General features: G+C 42.4%; 1 protein-coding gene across 1 annotated transcript in view; it reads left to right on the forward strand.

Annotated features, from left to right (window-relative positions):
- Positions 1 to 6302: 6302 nt before the first annotated feature.
- LOC108683125 (paired box protein Pax-6) overlaps positions 6303 to 13526 on the forward strand; it is a 48535-nt gene continuing 41311 nt past the window's right edge. The window contains exons 1-5 of the mRNA XM_047882008.1: positions 6303 to 6322; positions 6888 to 6952; positions 7425 to 7517; positions 11341 to 11506; positions 12065 to 12245. Coding sequence (XP_047737964.1) covers positions 6303 to 6322; positions 6888 to 6952; positions 7425 to 7517; positions 11341 to 11506; positions 12065 to 12245 — 525 coding nt within the window. The remainder of the gene's footprint in view (positions 6323 to 6887; positions 6953 to 7424; positions 7518 to 11340; positions 11507 to 12064; positions 12246 to 13526) is intronic.

Consider the following 13526-nt stretch of genomic DNA (forward strand, 5'->3'; position numbering starts at 1 on the left):
AGATGTGTATAAGAGACAACTATACAACGTACGACCACCATACGGCTTACGACCACCATACAGCTTACGACCACCATACAACTTACGACCACCATACAACTTACGATCACCATACAACTTACGACCACCATACAACTTACGATCACCGTAGTTTTACGTTCAAATCCTAATAGAGATCGCGGGCGATCGATGACGGCGGCCATCGTCAGCCGCTGCAACGCGACGTTGATTTGCTGCAACGACCAGCGTTCCCTATTAAAATTTACCGCCGTTTAAGCGCGGGCTGTTCGCCGAAAATTTCATTGTCTTTCCAAAAAAAGTTATAACAGTGACGTGCCAAACCATTCAAAAATTTCATTTAAAATACAAAATTCAACATGCTATGCATATCAAGATATACATTTTGAATACAAAAATCAACATGGAAAGTGACCAAGCATGATTAACATGTTGAAGTGTTCAGTCAAAGTGCAATTTTCGGCATGCTTAAAATATGGCAAAGCATTCAGTCAAAATTAGCTATGTAACTTTCTTAACGAGTACAAGCGTAAGGCAAAATGCGAAAATATGCATGCTTAACATGTCAATTATCGTATTGACTGGATATGTCAAAAAATATTAAGTTAACATGCTTATGCATAGTATATATAATGCAATGCTGTCAAAAAATTATATTATAAATTCTGCATGCTACCATTAAAGTGATCGAGGAGACATAAATATATATGAAGTTTTTCCGATCATGTCGACAGCATCGAAACTTTTTAGATATTCTAGATTTATGACGACATTATAAGAACAAGATTTGCATGAGCGCCCGAATTTTAATACCAGCAAGAGTTTAGTTGCACGAAAAATATTGTATTATATAATATATTCACTGTTATATTTTAAAACATGCTATTTGTTTCTCGGTTACTTAAATTGCTTGACCTATGAAATTGGCTCTGGGAAAATATTTTCTTTATCGAGTGATATGAAATTTTATTATTGTATTGGTAACGGAATTTCTTATATAGGTTTGATTTTTTAAGTCGACTGGTCAATAAAATAATTTTTTGCTTACCACACTTTCTCGTAAAGTTTGTTTCTATGCAACGGAATACTATAATTGAGTAGATAATTTATGAATCAACTCCATAAATTAAAGTACTTAATGAAAATATGTTGAAGAATATCAAGACAAAAAGTAGTCTATCCTGCGAGGTATCTAACTTTTTTGAAATTAGTTTACGTTCAACCCAGAATCTATTAATCGCTTCAATTTCTCTACGAAATTTAGTAGTCTTCGACTCCATCAAGAGCATTAATGATGTTAATGGAGTCGAGAATTGATATCCATTGAGCGAACATCTAGGATAATATGAGAACCATGTCGGTCTATGGTAAGACCATGTGAAGCATGATAGCCCGCATGGTTCTCAGCCTCTCTCATACGATCAACAACAGAAGCATCGCCCCTGTTGCCTGTTAGCTACAACAACAGGGGCGGCATATGGCTGCTGCTGCCTCTCCCTTTGGCGCAGCCCCTCTCAAAACATGGCACCCTTATTTACTTTAAAGTGCAGCCCGCAGCTTAACTTCAACTGTTACCCCTTGTTTAAAACTTAAACCTGCCTCACTGCCCCTCCCCTGGGGTATCGATCTGAACGTTCAGACTCCCTCTGGTCCGCGAAAGTAGTACTTTTCAGACGCGTTTTGAGGATAACTGGAAGACTTCTGTGGTTTGTGCGGTACTTTTCAGACGAGTTTTGAGGATAACTGGAAGGCTTCTGTGGTTTGTACGGTACTTTTTAGTCGAGTTTTGAGGATAACTGGAAGACTTCAGTGGTTTGTACGGTACTTTCCAGCCGCGTTTTGAGGATAGCTGGAAGGCTTCAGTGGTTTGTGAGGTACTTTGCAGACGCGTTTTGAGGATAACTGGAAGACTTCTGTGGTTTGTGAGGTACTTTTCAGCCGCGTTTTGAGGATAACTGGATATGGTATGGTATTCAAAACACGTTTTCTGAATTACTTAATTATTATATTTGTGTGATTTCTTTGTGTGGTCGTGCCTACATAGCTTAATTTCTATTATTAATGTGAATTTCACATCCCACTTTGCATGTCCCATACCCCACACTCTATGCTCGACACTCCACACTCCATGCTCCATGCTCCACACTCCATGCTCCACACTCCATGCTCCACACTCCATGCTCCACACTCCATGCTCCACACTCCATGCTCCACACTCCATGCTCCTGACTCCACACTCCATGCTCCTGACTCCGCACTCCTTGCTCCACACTCCTTACTCCACACTCCATTTTGGAGGCAGCCCTGCCGTTGCCGTGGGCGTTCGTCTGTTTGTTTTGAGCGCGCGTCTTTTGGAGCGTCTTTGGTGCGCCACACGCCACACTGCGCCACAAAATGGAGCGATACAGCGGTGCAGTGGTACAGTGTTATCATGCGTAACGTCAACACACTGTGCAACTGTACCGTTATGTCACCACATTTATATAAGTTTAAAATTACCTTCAATAAAAGTAGAAGGCGAAAGAAATGGCTCGTAGACATTTAAACAACGTGCAGTTATAGAGGCATTCGAAGCAGACAGAACATGACACACTTGATTTGCCACAACATGACACTCTTGATTTGTCACAACATGACAAACTTGATTTGTCTCAACATGAAACACTTGATTTGTCTCAACATGACACACTTGATTTGTCTCAACATGACACACTTGATTTGTCACAACATGACACACTTGATTTGTCACAACATGACACACTTGATTTGTCACAACATGACACACTTGATTTGTCACAACATGACATAATCGATTTGTCACAACATGACACACTTGATTTGACACAACATGACACTCTTGATTTGACAAAACATGACATAATCGATTTGTCACAACATGACGCACTTGATTTGTCACAACATGACATAATCGATTTGTCACAACATGACACACTTGATGAGTCACATCATGTCGCAATTGATTTGTTACAACATTACATACTTGATTTGTTACAACATTACATCTGTCTCTTATACACATCTATATGNACGCTGTGTGAGCAGACACAACACAGTCCACACAGTTACGCTGTGTGAGCAGACACAACACAGTCCACACAGTTACGCTGTGTGAGCAGACACAACACAGTCCACACAGTTACGCTGTGTGAGCAGACACAACACAGTCCACACAGTTACGCTGTGTGAGCAGACACAACACAGTCCACACAGTTACGCTGTGTGAGCAGACACAACACAGTCCACACAGTTACGCTGTGTGAGCAGACACAACACAGTCCACACAGTTACGCTGTGTGAGCAGACACAACACAGTCCACACAGTTACGCTGTGTGAGCAGACACAACACAGTCCACACAGTTACGCTGTGTGAGCAGACACAACACAGTCCACACAGTTACGCTGTGTGAGCAGACACAACACAGTCCACACAGTTACGCTGTGTGAGCAGACACAACACAGTCCACACAGTTACGCTGTGTGAGCAGACACAACACAGTCCACACAGTTACGCTGTGTGAGCAGACACAACACAGTCCACACAGTTACGCTGTGTGAGCAGACACAACACAGTCCACACAGTTACGCTGTGTGAGCAGACACAACACAGTCCACACAGTTACGCTGTGTGAGCAGACACAACACAGTCCACACAGTTACGCTGTGTGAGCAGACACAACACAGTCCACACAGTTACGCTGTGTGAGCAGACACAACACAGTCCACACAGTTACGCTGTGTGAGCAGACACAACACAGTCCACACAGTTACGCTGTGTGAGCAGACACAACACAGTCCACACAGTTACGCTGTGTGAGCAGACACAACACAGTCCACACAGTTACGCTGTGTGAGCAGACACAACACAGTCCACACAGTTACGCTGTGTGAGCAGACACAACACAGTCCACACAGTTACGCTGTGTGAGCAGACACAACACAGTCCACACAGTTACGCTGTGTGAGCAGACACAACACAGTCCACACAGTTACGCTGTGTGAGCAGACACAACACAGTCCACACAGTTACGCTGTGTGAGCAGACACAACACAGCAGCAGCTGAGCAGAATACTCAGCTCTGCTCACGCCGTCTCCGGAATTCTAAAAGAGTCCGCGCCATTGTCGCCGTGGCAGGCCATTTCCGCACGCCACAGTTGCCACACGCTGCCACCGTGCCACATTTGCCACGGCTAGATGTGCCTTTACGTCACTTGTTTATGCCATATTGACTTATGCGGAAGCATCGCTATTGTCCATAGGCTTTTTGTTATTTCCAAATCATGAAGAGTTATTTTGCAACCTTTCTTGATATTTTAATGTGAATGTTTTTTTTTTGTAACCGGCTAGCTATTTATATTTCCTTTTGATATGATAGAACGGTAAAGAAAAATTGATTATTATGCTATTGACGTATACTGGTAAGAATTAAAAAATTAGTTTTGCTAGCTATTTTCATGACTTTAATTTTTGCTATTGATCCCGAAATCTGAGCAATTACATGAATAGATCACGTTTAATGGTACTTTTTTCAACAAGAATTTATGAAAATGTAAATAAGTAATTTTAAAAAAGCCCGCCAATAATCATTGACCGATAAATCACAGCCATTATATTATATCACAAACCGATTACCGGTAATCATAAATATCTGTAATATAACTACAATTTATCTGTTTAAATAAATCCCGTCTGAAACGTGGTGCATGATTCATTGTAATTTATCACAAGTTATTCACATGATTGGTTCGCCAATCAGTTAAACTCGTGCACTGGCCACAGTAGCCACAACCCACCATCACCAGCGATTGGCCCAGGGATCCAATAGCCACCGGCAGGCTGCTTCCGCTGTACATTTGCAAGCGACATGAAAATTTGCATGAGCTTTTGATCCGGTATTCGAGAAGCAGTAATTTCCATACGGCCAAGCGCGGCATAAGTCGCTGTTTTTGTTCTGGCTCTGGCATACGCTGGCTAGACTTGATGAATTAAAGGCAATGGTGATTAGCGGCCGCTTCCTATGAATACTGATTGGCTTATAGCGTCGTGTATTGGCTTATAGCGTCGTGTATGAGGCGCCGTGTATTGGCTTATAGCGTCGTGTATTGGCTTATAGCGTCGTGCATGAGACGTCGTGTATTGGCTTATAGCGTCGTGCATGAGACGTCGTGTATTGGCTTATAGCGTCGTGCATGAGACGTCGTGTATTGGATGAACAGGTTGAACACAACCTGCAGCAGGTAATTGATAATTAACCCCCCTTGTTTGCTGCACGTTTTGGTCACGTGATCACTTAATTAGGTGCGGTCGTGTATCGCCCTCACGTAAGACCGTACCTAGTCTCACACCAGGCAAGCTAGCCTTACTAGATACACACCAGGAAACCTATGTCTCACTAGCGTCTCCAACCTAGTCTCACTATAGCTTCCTCCCAGGCAAGCTATGTCTCACTAGCGTCTCCAACCTAGTTACACTAGCGTCGTACCAGGTAACCAATGTCTCACTAGCGTCACCAACCTAGTCTCACTAGCGTCGTACCAGGCAACCTAGTCTCACTAGCGTCGTACCTGGCAACCTATGTCTCACTAGCGTCACCAACCTAGTCTCACTATAGCGTCGTACCAGGCAACCTATATCTCACTAGCGTCACCAACCTGGTCTCACTAGCAGAACCACACTATATAGTCTCACNAGTCTCACCTGCACATGGTCGCGAAGCAGGCGGAGATGCCACGCGCCTGCAGTATCTGGTCGTCTGTGTTCATGACATCTGCAGGCGAGGCTGGGGATATTCGCCCACTCTTTCAAAAACTGATCAGAGGAAGCGATTCTTCTATGCTTTTTTCTCCCATTTTTTCTACTTCCAGGGTTTTTTATTCCAGTCGTCTTCTGCGTATACGATTTTTCTTCAAGTCGTATTTAATTCATTTATAATTTTTAAGGATAGCTGTTAAGAGAAAATATGCCTATGGCAAACAAGTAATTACTGATTTTATTAACTTTATGGGAAGAAACTTCCGCACTTTCTGTTAACTCTGATTGGATTGAAAATCGTAATAATGAATTGAAAAATGTAATAATTTTACGATTTTGATGTTAGACCTGGATTGATTTTTTCTCATAAATTAATCGTTAATAACCCTGACTATCTTCTCATCTATGTTCCTGATGTAATTCCATTTAGATTCTCATCCCCGATAGACTTGCAGTTGTTAGCTAATATTTTTACCAATATTTTATCCAAATAGCGATGCATTTCCCGGCCTAATGCGGGTCATCCTGACCCAGTTAGTTCCGGCAATAGAACGTAGCCCTTAACAAAAATCGGGTAACGCTTAAATTTCTGCACAACAATTGCAGCACTCAGCTTAGAGTTATTCTGGTCGTTTTGGCTACCCAATTGAAAACAGCTTCCAGTCAGAATTTCTTTTCCGAGAGAGACAAGGGTTGGCCGAAACGGAAACATTTTGAACTTGCAAGCGTTTTAGAGACTGTACTTCTACCCTGGCCGAATAGGACATTTAGAGCGGCTGATTTGAGAATTTCCCGAGACCTGGGCGGCACCTGTTGCAGAATCGATCTCGCATCCAAATTTTGTTATGGTCGGTGCTAAGTCCGCCGCTTTCTGTTTGTGCTGGTAATGGTAAGAAGCTGTGCCACCATTCGGACAATTACTCATTTATTTTCGTTTAATTACTCATTTTATTAGTTTTGTCTTATCTTGCATATCAACCGCAGGTTATCTTCATAATGTTCTCCTCGTTTTATTGTGTTTTGTCTTATCTTGCATTTTTATCTTGCATATCAACCCCAAGTTATCCTCATAATGTTCTCCTTATTTTATTGTTGCAGCTCCACGGCCGGGAGCATCGCGCGCCCTGACCCATGCAGCACCGTCTTCGCCATGCCCCACAAAGGTGAGATCCGCCATCTTGGGTCCTTGCAAGGTGCAATTAAAATAATATCAGTAGATTCTTCCTCCAATTGTATGAAATTTAAGTTTTGTTGTAAAAGAATATTTGCACGAGGAAGTTTTTTTTACGTATTAGGCGTAACTGAATCGAATCGGATATATTTTCATACGAGCTAGCGGTTTGATCTGGGCCAGACCAATGTGCAATGTCAATTAAGGTACGATTAATAACTTTCTTCAATGTTTCTTGTACAAGAGAACTAAATCCAATACCAGATAAGTCTGGAGCATACTTGCAAGCTAATGGAAATTAACTCAATTTGTTTCCACTAATTCAAGATTTAGTTCATAACTATTATCCAGAGCAGAAATGTCGAAATATTAACAAAATTCATAACTGTAATCCGAAGAAAGAATGTCGAAATATTCGCAAATTTTTTGATGAATGGCTGTAGCATTTTTGGGTGGGCCCACAGCGCAGTCTGTGTACGCCGCATCCCTGTCGCTGCCTGCCAAGCTCTCGGCGTCCTATGAGTATCCACAGCTTGCTACTCACGATACCCATCAAGGTTAGTTGCAGAGAGGTGAGTGATGCTTCGCTAGCCTCATGCACACTTCAATAAACTCAAGACTGTACCGCTATTGTGAGTATTGCATCGGCCGCTCTTGTGTCATGGACGTGGTACAGCCATGGGCCAAAAATTTAACGCTTAATAAGCCCTATAGCCAACGTCGAGCCTCAACGTGCAATAACTGAACTCAACCTTCGAGCTAGGATCCCCAGACTACGATGGAACGGGGTAATAACGACCAGTAATGTATTTACTATTTCATATTTAAGCATACTCGCTCATAAGCATGTAGTTCTGCACCCGGCCTTTACTAACCCGGCCTAACTATTCACGCTGCTTCGTCTCTCCATCTCCCTAAAGCCAACGACTGCCTCTACGTGCTCATTTGCCTCGCCTCCCTAACTTCATGCAGCCAAAAAAGTTAGGTTTGGTCAACTCAGGTTTCTTTTTGGCAAAGAAACCGAAAAGAAAGTGGCAATGTGAGTAGATTAGTTCAGAAGAGGTTAGGCCGCAGTAGGTTAGCCCGGGATAGGTTAGGCAGGAGAAGGTTAGGCCGGAATAGGCCAAGCCTGAGAAGGTTGGGCCGGAGTAGGTTAGGCCGGAGTATGTTGGGCCGGAGTAGGCTAGGCCAGAGTAGGTTGGGCCGGAGTAGGTTAGGCCAGAGTAGGTTAGGCCGGAGTATGTTGGGCCGGAGTAGGCTAGGCCAGATGCACCATGAACATGCATGCTTATCATGCTTAAGTGGTGCCTGTGGACATACGGTTCTATGGCTTTGAACACTTGACTTCATAGGCAGCTAAGCTCTCCAGGGTACTTACCTTCCAGCGTGCTTACCTAAATTTGGGTAAAGCTTACTTCCAGCATACGCCGCCCTGGACGAATTATCTTTGGTGTTAAACAGACAAGGGGTTAACTTTTCTCTGGCTGGCCGCGCGCCCCTGCGCTTTTAACGATACATTGGCCGCGCGGAAACAGCGTCTGAAATGCGCGACTCCGAGTTGCCTTTGAGGGGAGGGTGGTGGAGAGAGAGAGAGAGGGGAGAGCGAGGGAAGTGAGAGAAAGGGAGGAGAGAGGGAAAGGGAAGAGAGAGGGAAAGGGAAGAGAGAGGGAAAGGGAAAAGAGAGAGAGAAAAAGGGAAGAAATATAGAGAGAGAGAAAGGGAAGAGAGAGGGAAAGGGAAGAAAGAGAGAGAGAGAGAGAGAGAGTAAAGGTGAAGAGAGAGGGAAAGGGAAGAGAGAGTTTGAGAAAGGGAACAGAGAATTATAATATGGTGCCGTGTCATAGGAGTGACTTGAATCGTATAAAAACGGCAATAATTAAAAGGGATTGAGTGAGAGTGACATTTGTCACTCTTGAGTGAAAGTGATAGAAGTGCTCGAAAAAAGAGTGGTGAATTAGGAAGGGAAGGGAGGGAAAAAATGGCTTATAGATGTGAGAAAGTGAAGAAGAAAAAGATGAAAGTCGTGACTTGAAAATGACGAGCAGGTTGACACAGACAATGCAGAGAAATAGAATCAATATAATATTAACCGAAGTAGGAAATGAGTACAGCAGAGAAATCTGGTTTGAATATTTAGTGAAGAATAGAAAATTCTCAACAGACGTGATCGTTGTACAAATTAATTACTTTCATCTATTCGTCTATTATTGGGATCAATTATCATTTCTCTCTATTGTTTTCAATTATCATCGACGTCATCAATTAACCTGATAGTTTTCAATTATCATAATCATCACACATTATTTGGCGACTGGCCTGCCCCAAAAAGCCTCGTCTAAGAGGCGTCTAATAAAAATAACTGTCCAGCCCTTGCCCTCTGTTGATGCCTCTGTTGATGCCCTCTGTTGATGCCTCTGTTGATGCCCTCTGTTGATGTTCTCTGTTAATGCCTTCTTTCCATAATAGATATGAGTACAATTCGACAGTGAAAACCGAAATAATTTCGTCACATCCATTTTTTTCAGAATTTCATTGAAATAATCTTCGCTCGGTCTCAACTTAGCAAAAACTAATAAAAATTTGTCCTCAATAAAAAATAATGAATTACCAAAGAGAAAAACTATTTAACAAACAACTAATGTTTTCTTTGAACAAATTATGTATTATTGATCATTTTCAAATAAGAAAGTTAATATTCTACAATTTTGCGAGTACCGGGCTTTGATTGTATCCCTCGTGACGTCACCAAGAAGTGAGGGAAGGATTTAACAGCAACTGAGGGGAGGCTGCGCTGCGGGCTGCGGCGTGAGGGATTAGAAGGGAAGTGGTGAGGGGAAATGTGGGGAGTGGGGCGAGGTGGGGCAAGGGGAACAGAGTGAAGGGAATGGAGCTAGGGCGGCGGGGCGAGGGGAGTGGGATGAGGGGGTTTGAGGGGAACGTTTGGGTTAAATGAGTTGAGGGGAGTTGAGGGAACCTGAAGGCTGTATGGTAACAATGGAACCCAGAATATTGATAAATGCTGATTAAGTTGGTGAGTGAGGCAAGAATGCGGGACATCGAGGGCGGGAATGAATGAAGGAATAATGAGAAGAAATAAAATATAGAAAAATGTAGAACAGAATGTCGGGAAAATAATGAGAGGTTGTCGGAGAGAGAGAGAGTGAAATTTATGAGAAAAAGGGAAATAATTAAAATTGGAGTGACGTGAGGGAGATTGAAGGGATTAGAGGACGGAAGAATTAAAGAAATGGTAAAAACAAAAAATTTGTGAGAAGATAAATGGGAGGTAAACTCTTGCAAAGTGTGAGTGCTAAAAGGAAGAGACGGAGACGGAGTGAAGAAAGATGAGTGAGAAAAGAGGACTGAGGGAAAGAGAGCGAGATAAAGATGAGGGAAAAGCAAAGAGAGCGGACAGAAGAAAAGGTAATATGATGAGCAAGAAGGGAAGGCAATGTGAGCATTAGCAGAAAGAGACAGCCGGGACAGGGTAGAGTTAGTAAGTCAAGAAGTCGTACATATAACCGTACAAATCAACGTACGACACAATGGCAATATATAAAGCAACTTTTATTTTAGATTGGCCGAGCATAAAGGTACGAATTGTCGTACCGGAAACTCCCTCGCGCGTCCCCCTCTTCTGCAATGTACATTAACGATCTGCTGCTCAAAGTTCTGGGGTCCGATAGTAATTTTGAAATTGTAGTGTACACAACCGGTGTATCGACTTGCATATTCTATAATTTTTAACTAGTTGAAAAAATAAGCCTAGTTTGATTGCTGTCATTAAAGTCGCACCCGCTTAAAACATTTACCAAGAGACGATAGATTTGTCTGTAATTATTGAATTTTTTAAACTTCTTATTTCAATTCCCTGTTAAGTTTCTAAAATCTACCAAGTTAAATCAGTTGAAAAATACTTGATTGCGCTGAAATCCGGAACATTTTCAATGAAAAATAATGTCTTATTTCCACGGCTATCTTATAGCATTCAACTACTGGTTAAATTTGCATTAATTTAATAAACGTAAGCTCAGATGATGGTTGCAATGGATAACCATCTAACAATGTGTAAACAGATGATCCACCTGTGAGTAACGGATATGCATAACTGAGAATAATTTTTATTTATAGCAACCATCTGGAGTCTTGCTCACAGCTGGTCCAATGTCAACAAACATCATGATATACGAACAAAAAAAACGTTATATTTTATACATGACTCCGTCTTGTCAACAAGCTTCATGATACGAACAAATAATTTTACTGATATGTTTTGTATATACCTGACTCCGTCTCGTGCACAGGTGGAACAGGTGTTAACCATCTGGCGTCTCGTGCACAGGTGGAACAGGTGTTAACCATCTGGCGTCTCGTGCACAGGTGGAACAGGTGTTAACCAGCTGGGCGGAATGTACGTGAACGGACGACCTCTTCCGGACCACGTGCGACACAAGATCGTCGAAATGGCGCACTCGGGCGTGCGGTCCTGCGATATATCACGCATACTTCAAGTGTCCAACGGATGCGTGTCAAAGATACTCGCAAGGTGGGTGATGAGTTAGATTATACATCATGCACACTTTATGTGTCCAACGGATGCATGTCAAAGATACTCGCAAGGTGGGTGATGAGTTCGGTAATACGTCAAGCATTCTTAAAATATGCGACGAACGCGTATCAGAGATCACCCAAACCAAAAATTTTGTAACGGAGTTCATTTCGAAATAGTTTAATTTATAGAGTTCATTAGTGACATGCGTATACAAATTGAACAAAAAGTTTCTTGTCGCAATAGCCTATAGCTATCTTAGGTATTGTTCTAACTTGGAAAAGCGGAAAAGCTCTCGAACGCATTTCAAAATATAATACAATTTCTTGCACTATCCCATCATCCTTAATCTTTAACTAACACTTCGAAAACATAATAAAGTTTATTGCACTCTCCTCTCATTTTAACACTGTTCCAAACATGCCTCCGTTCACAAACAATTTAGATCCTTAGTATCCTTAGCATATATTTCTGATGCAGCAGGCCCAGGCTATATAATATACGCCGTATGATATAATTATACGGCATTAAAGTGCACGTATGTGTCGCCCACAGATACTACGAGACCGGTTCCATCAAGCCACGGGCCATCGGCGGCAGCAAGCCGCGCGTGGCCACCCCCAGCGTGGTGAGCAAGGTGGCCGAGTACAAGCGTGAGTGTCCGTCCATCTTCGCGTGGGAGATCAGGGACAGACTTCTGTCCGAGGGCGTGTGCAACAACGACAACATCCCCAGCGTGAGTACAATATGAAGCTAAACACCTTATATTATATATAATTATCGTACCGAGTGATCGTACCGGAACAACTGATGTTCAGGAGCAGGAGGCACGCGCTGCCAATTGCTGGCATCACTCCTGGCGCAACAACTGATGTTCAGGAGCAGGAGGCACGCACTGCCCATTGCTGGCATCACTGCTGGCGCAACAACTGATGTTCAGGAGCAGGAGGCACGCGCTGCCAATTGCTGGCATTACTGCTGGCGCAACAACTGATGTTCAGGAGCATGAGGCACGCGCTGCCAATTGCTGGCATCACTGCTGGCGCAACAACTGATGTTCAGGAGCAAGCTAGCTCATGTCGTCCAGAAATGAACCTGCCTTATATGTCCCAACTGACAAACTTGTCTAAGTCCTGTTAATCCTTCATGCAATTCATTAGCAAATACTAGTTTTTTTATGGAATTGCTTGCCGTTTTTCATGCCTTGTTTAGATTAATTTTAATGTCACATGTATTATATGCGGGCGATGGTATAGGTAACTTACTCGATAAAAACCTGCACATTGGAACGCAAATTGGTACGAAGCCGAAATAGGCTTTGGTTTGTTTAAAGTCTACCTGAGCCACTTAACTATTAATTGATTAATACTTGCAAGATTAATATTCCATTGATTTATTTCTTCTAATAAATGAAGTTATCTGACTATAATGCGCCAGCTAATGCTAATGCTAATTGCTAATGATAGCAGCTTTACGAATGAAGCAAGAATTTATATGCAGTTTTTGTATCGATTTGAGTCATGTGATGATGGGGAGGGGGAAGATAGGGGTTTGAGGGAATGATCGGCAATCATCCTGAGTTATTTGCTGGAGGAGCCGCCAGGGGGGGGGAGCTATTTGGTGCCGGGTACTGATAGCGACGTACATTCTGTGAACATTAACCGTGGAAGAGTGTGAAATTTCAGCGATATTGTAATTAGTGAGAATTTTGAGGCTTTAGTACACAAGCACGAAGTACATGGTGTCTTAGTACATTAGTAATTAAGATGTATGGTGCCTTTGTACATATAAAAAATTAGTACGGTATTGGATGTATATGTTGCCTTAGTACATTAGTACGATGCATGGTGCCTTAGTACATTAATAATTAAGATGTATGGTGCCTTAAAGTACATTAGAAGGATGTCAGCACAAAAATACGATGTTGCAATAAATGCGTCAGCCAAGCACAAAAAGTATAGTCAGAGTAGTATTTATATGTTGTCATTATTAAAATTTTATGAAGGAAATAAATGAA

The sequence above is a fragment of the Hyalella azteca genome, unplaced genomic scaffold (assembly GCF_000764305.2).
Source record: "Hyalella azteca isolate HAZT.00-mixed unplaced genomic scaffold, Hazt_2.0.2 contig9393, whole genome shotgun sequence".
Lineage (NCBI taxonomy): Eukaryota > Metazoa > Arthropoda > Malacostraca > Amphipoda > Hyalellidae > Hyalella > Hyalella azteca.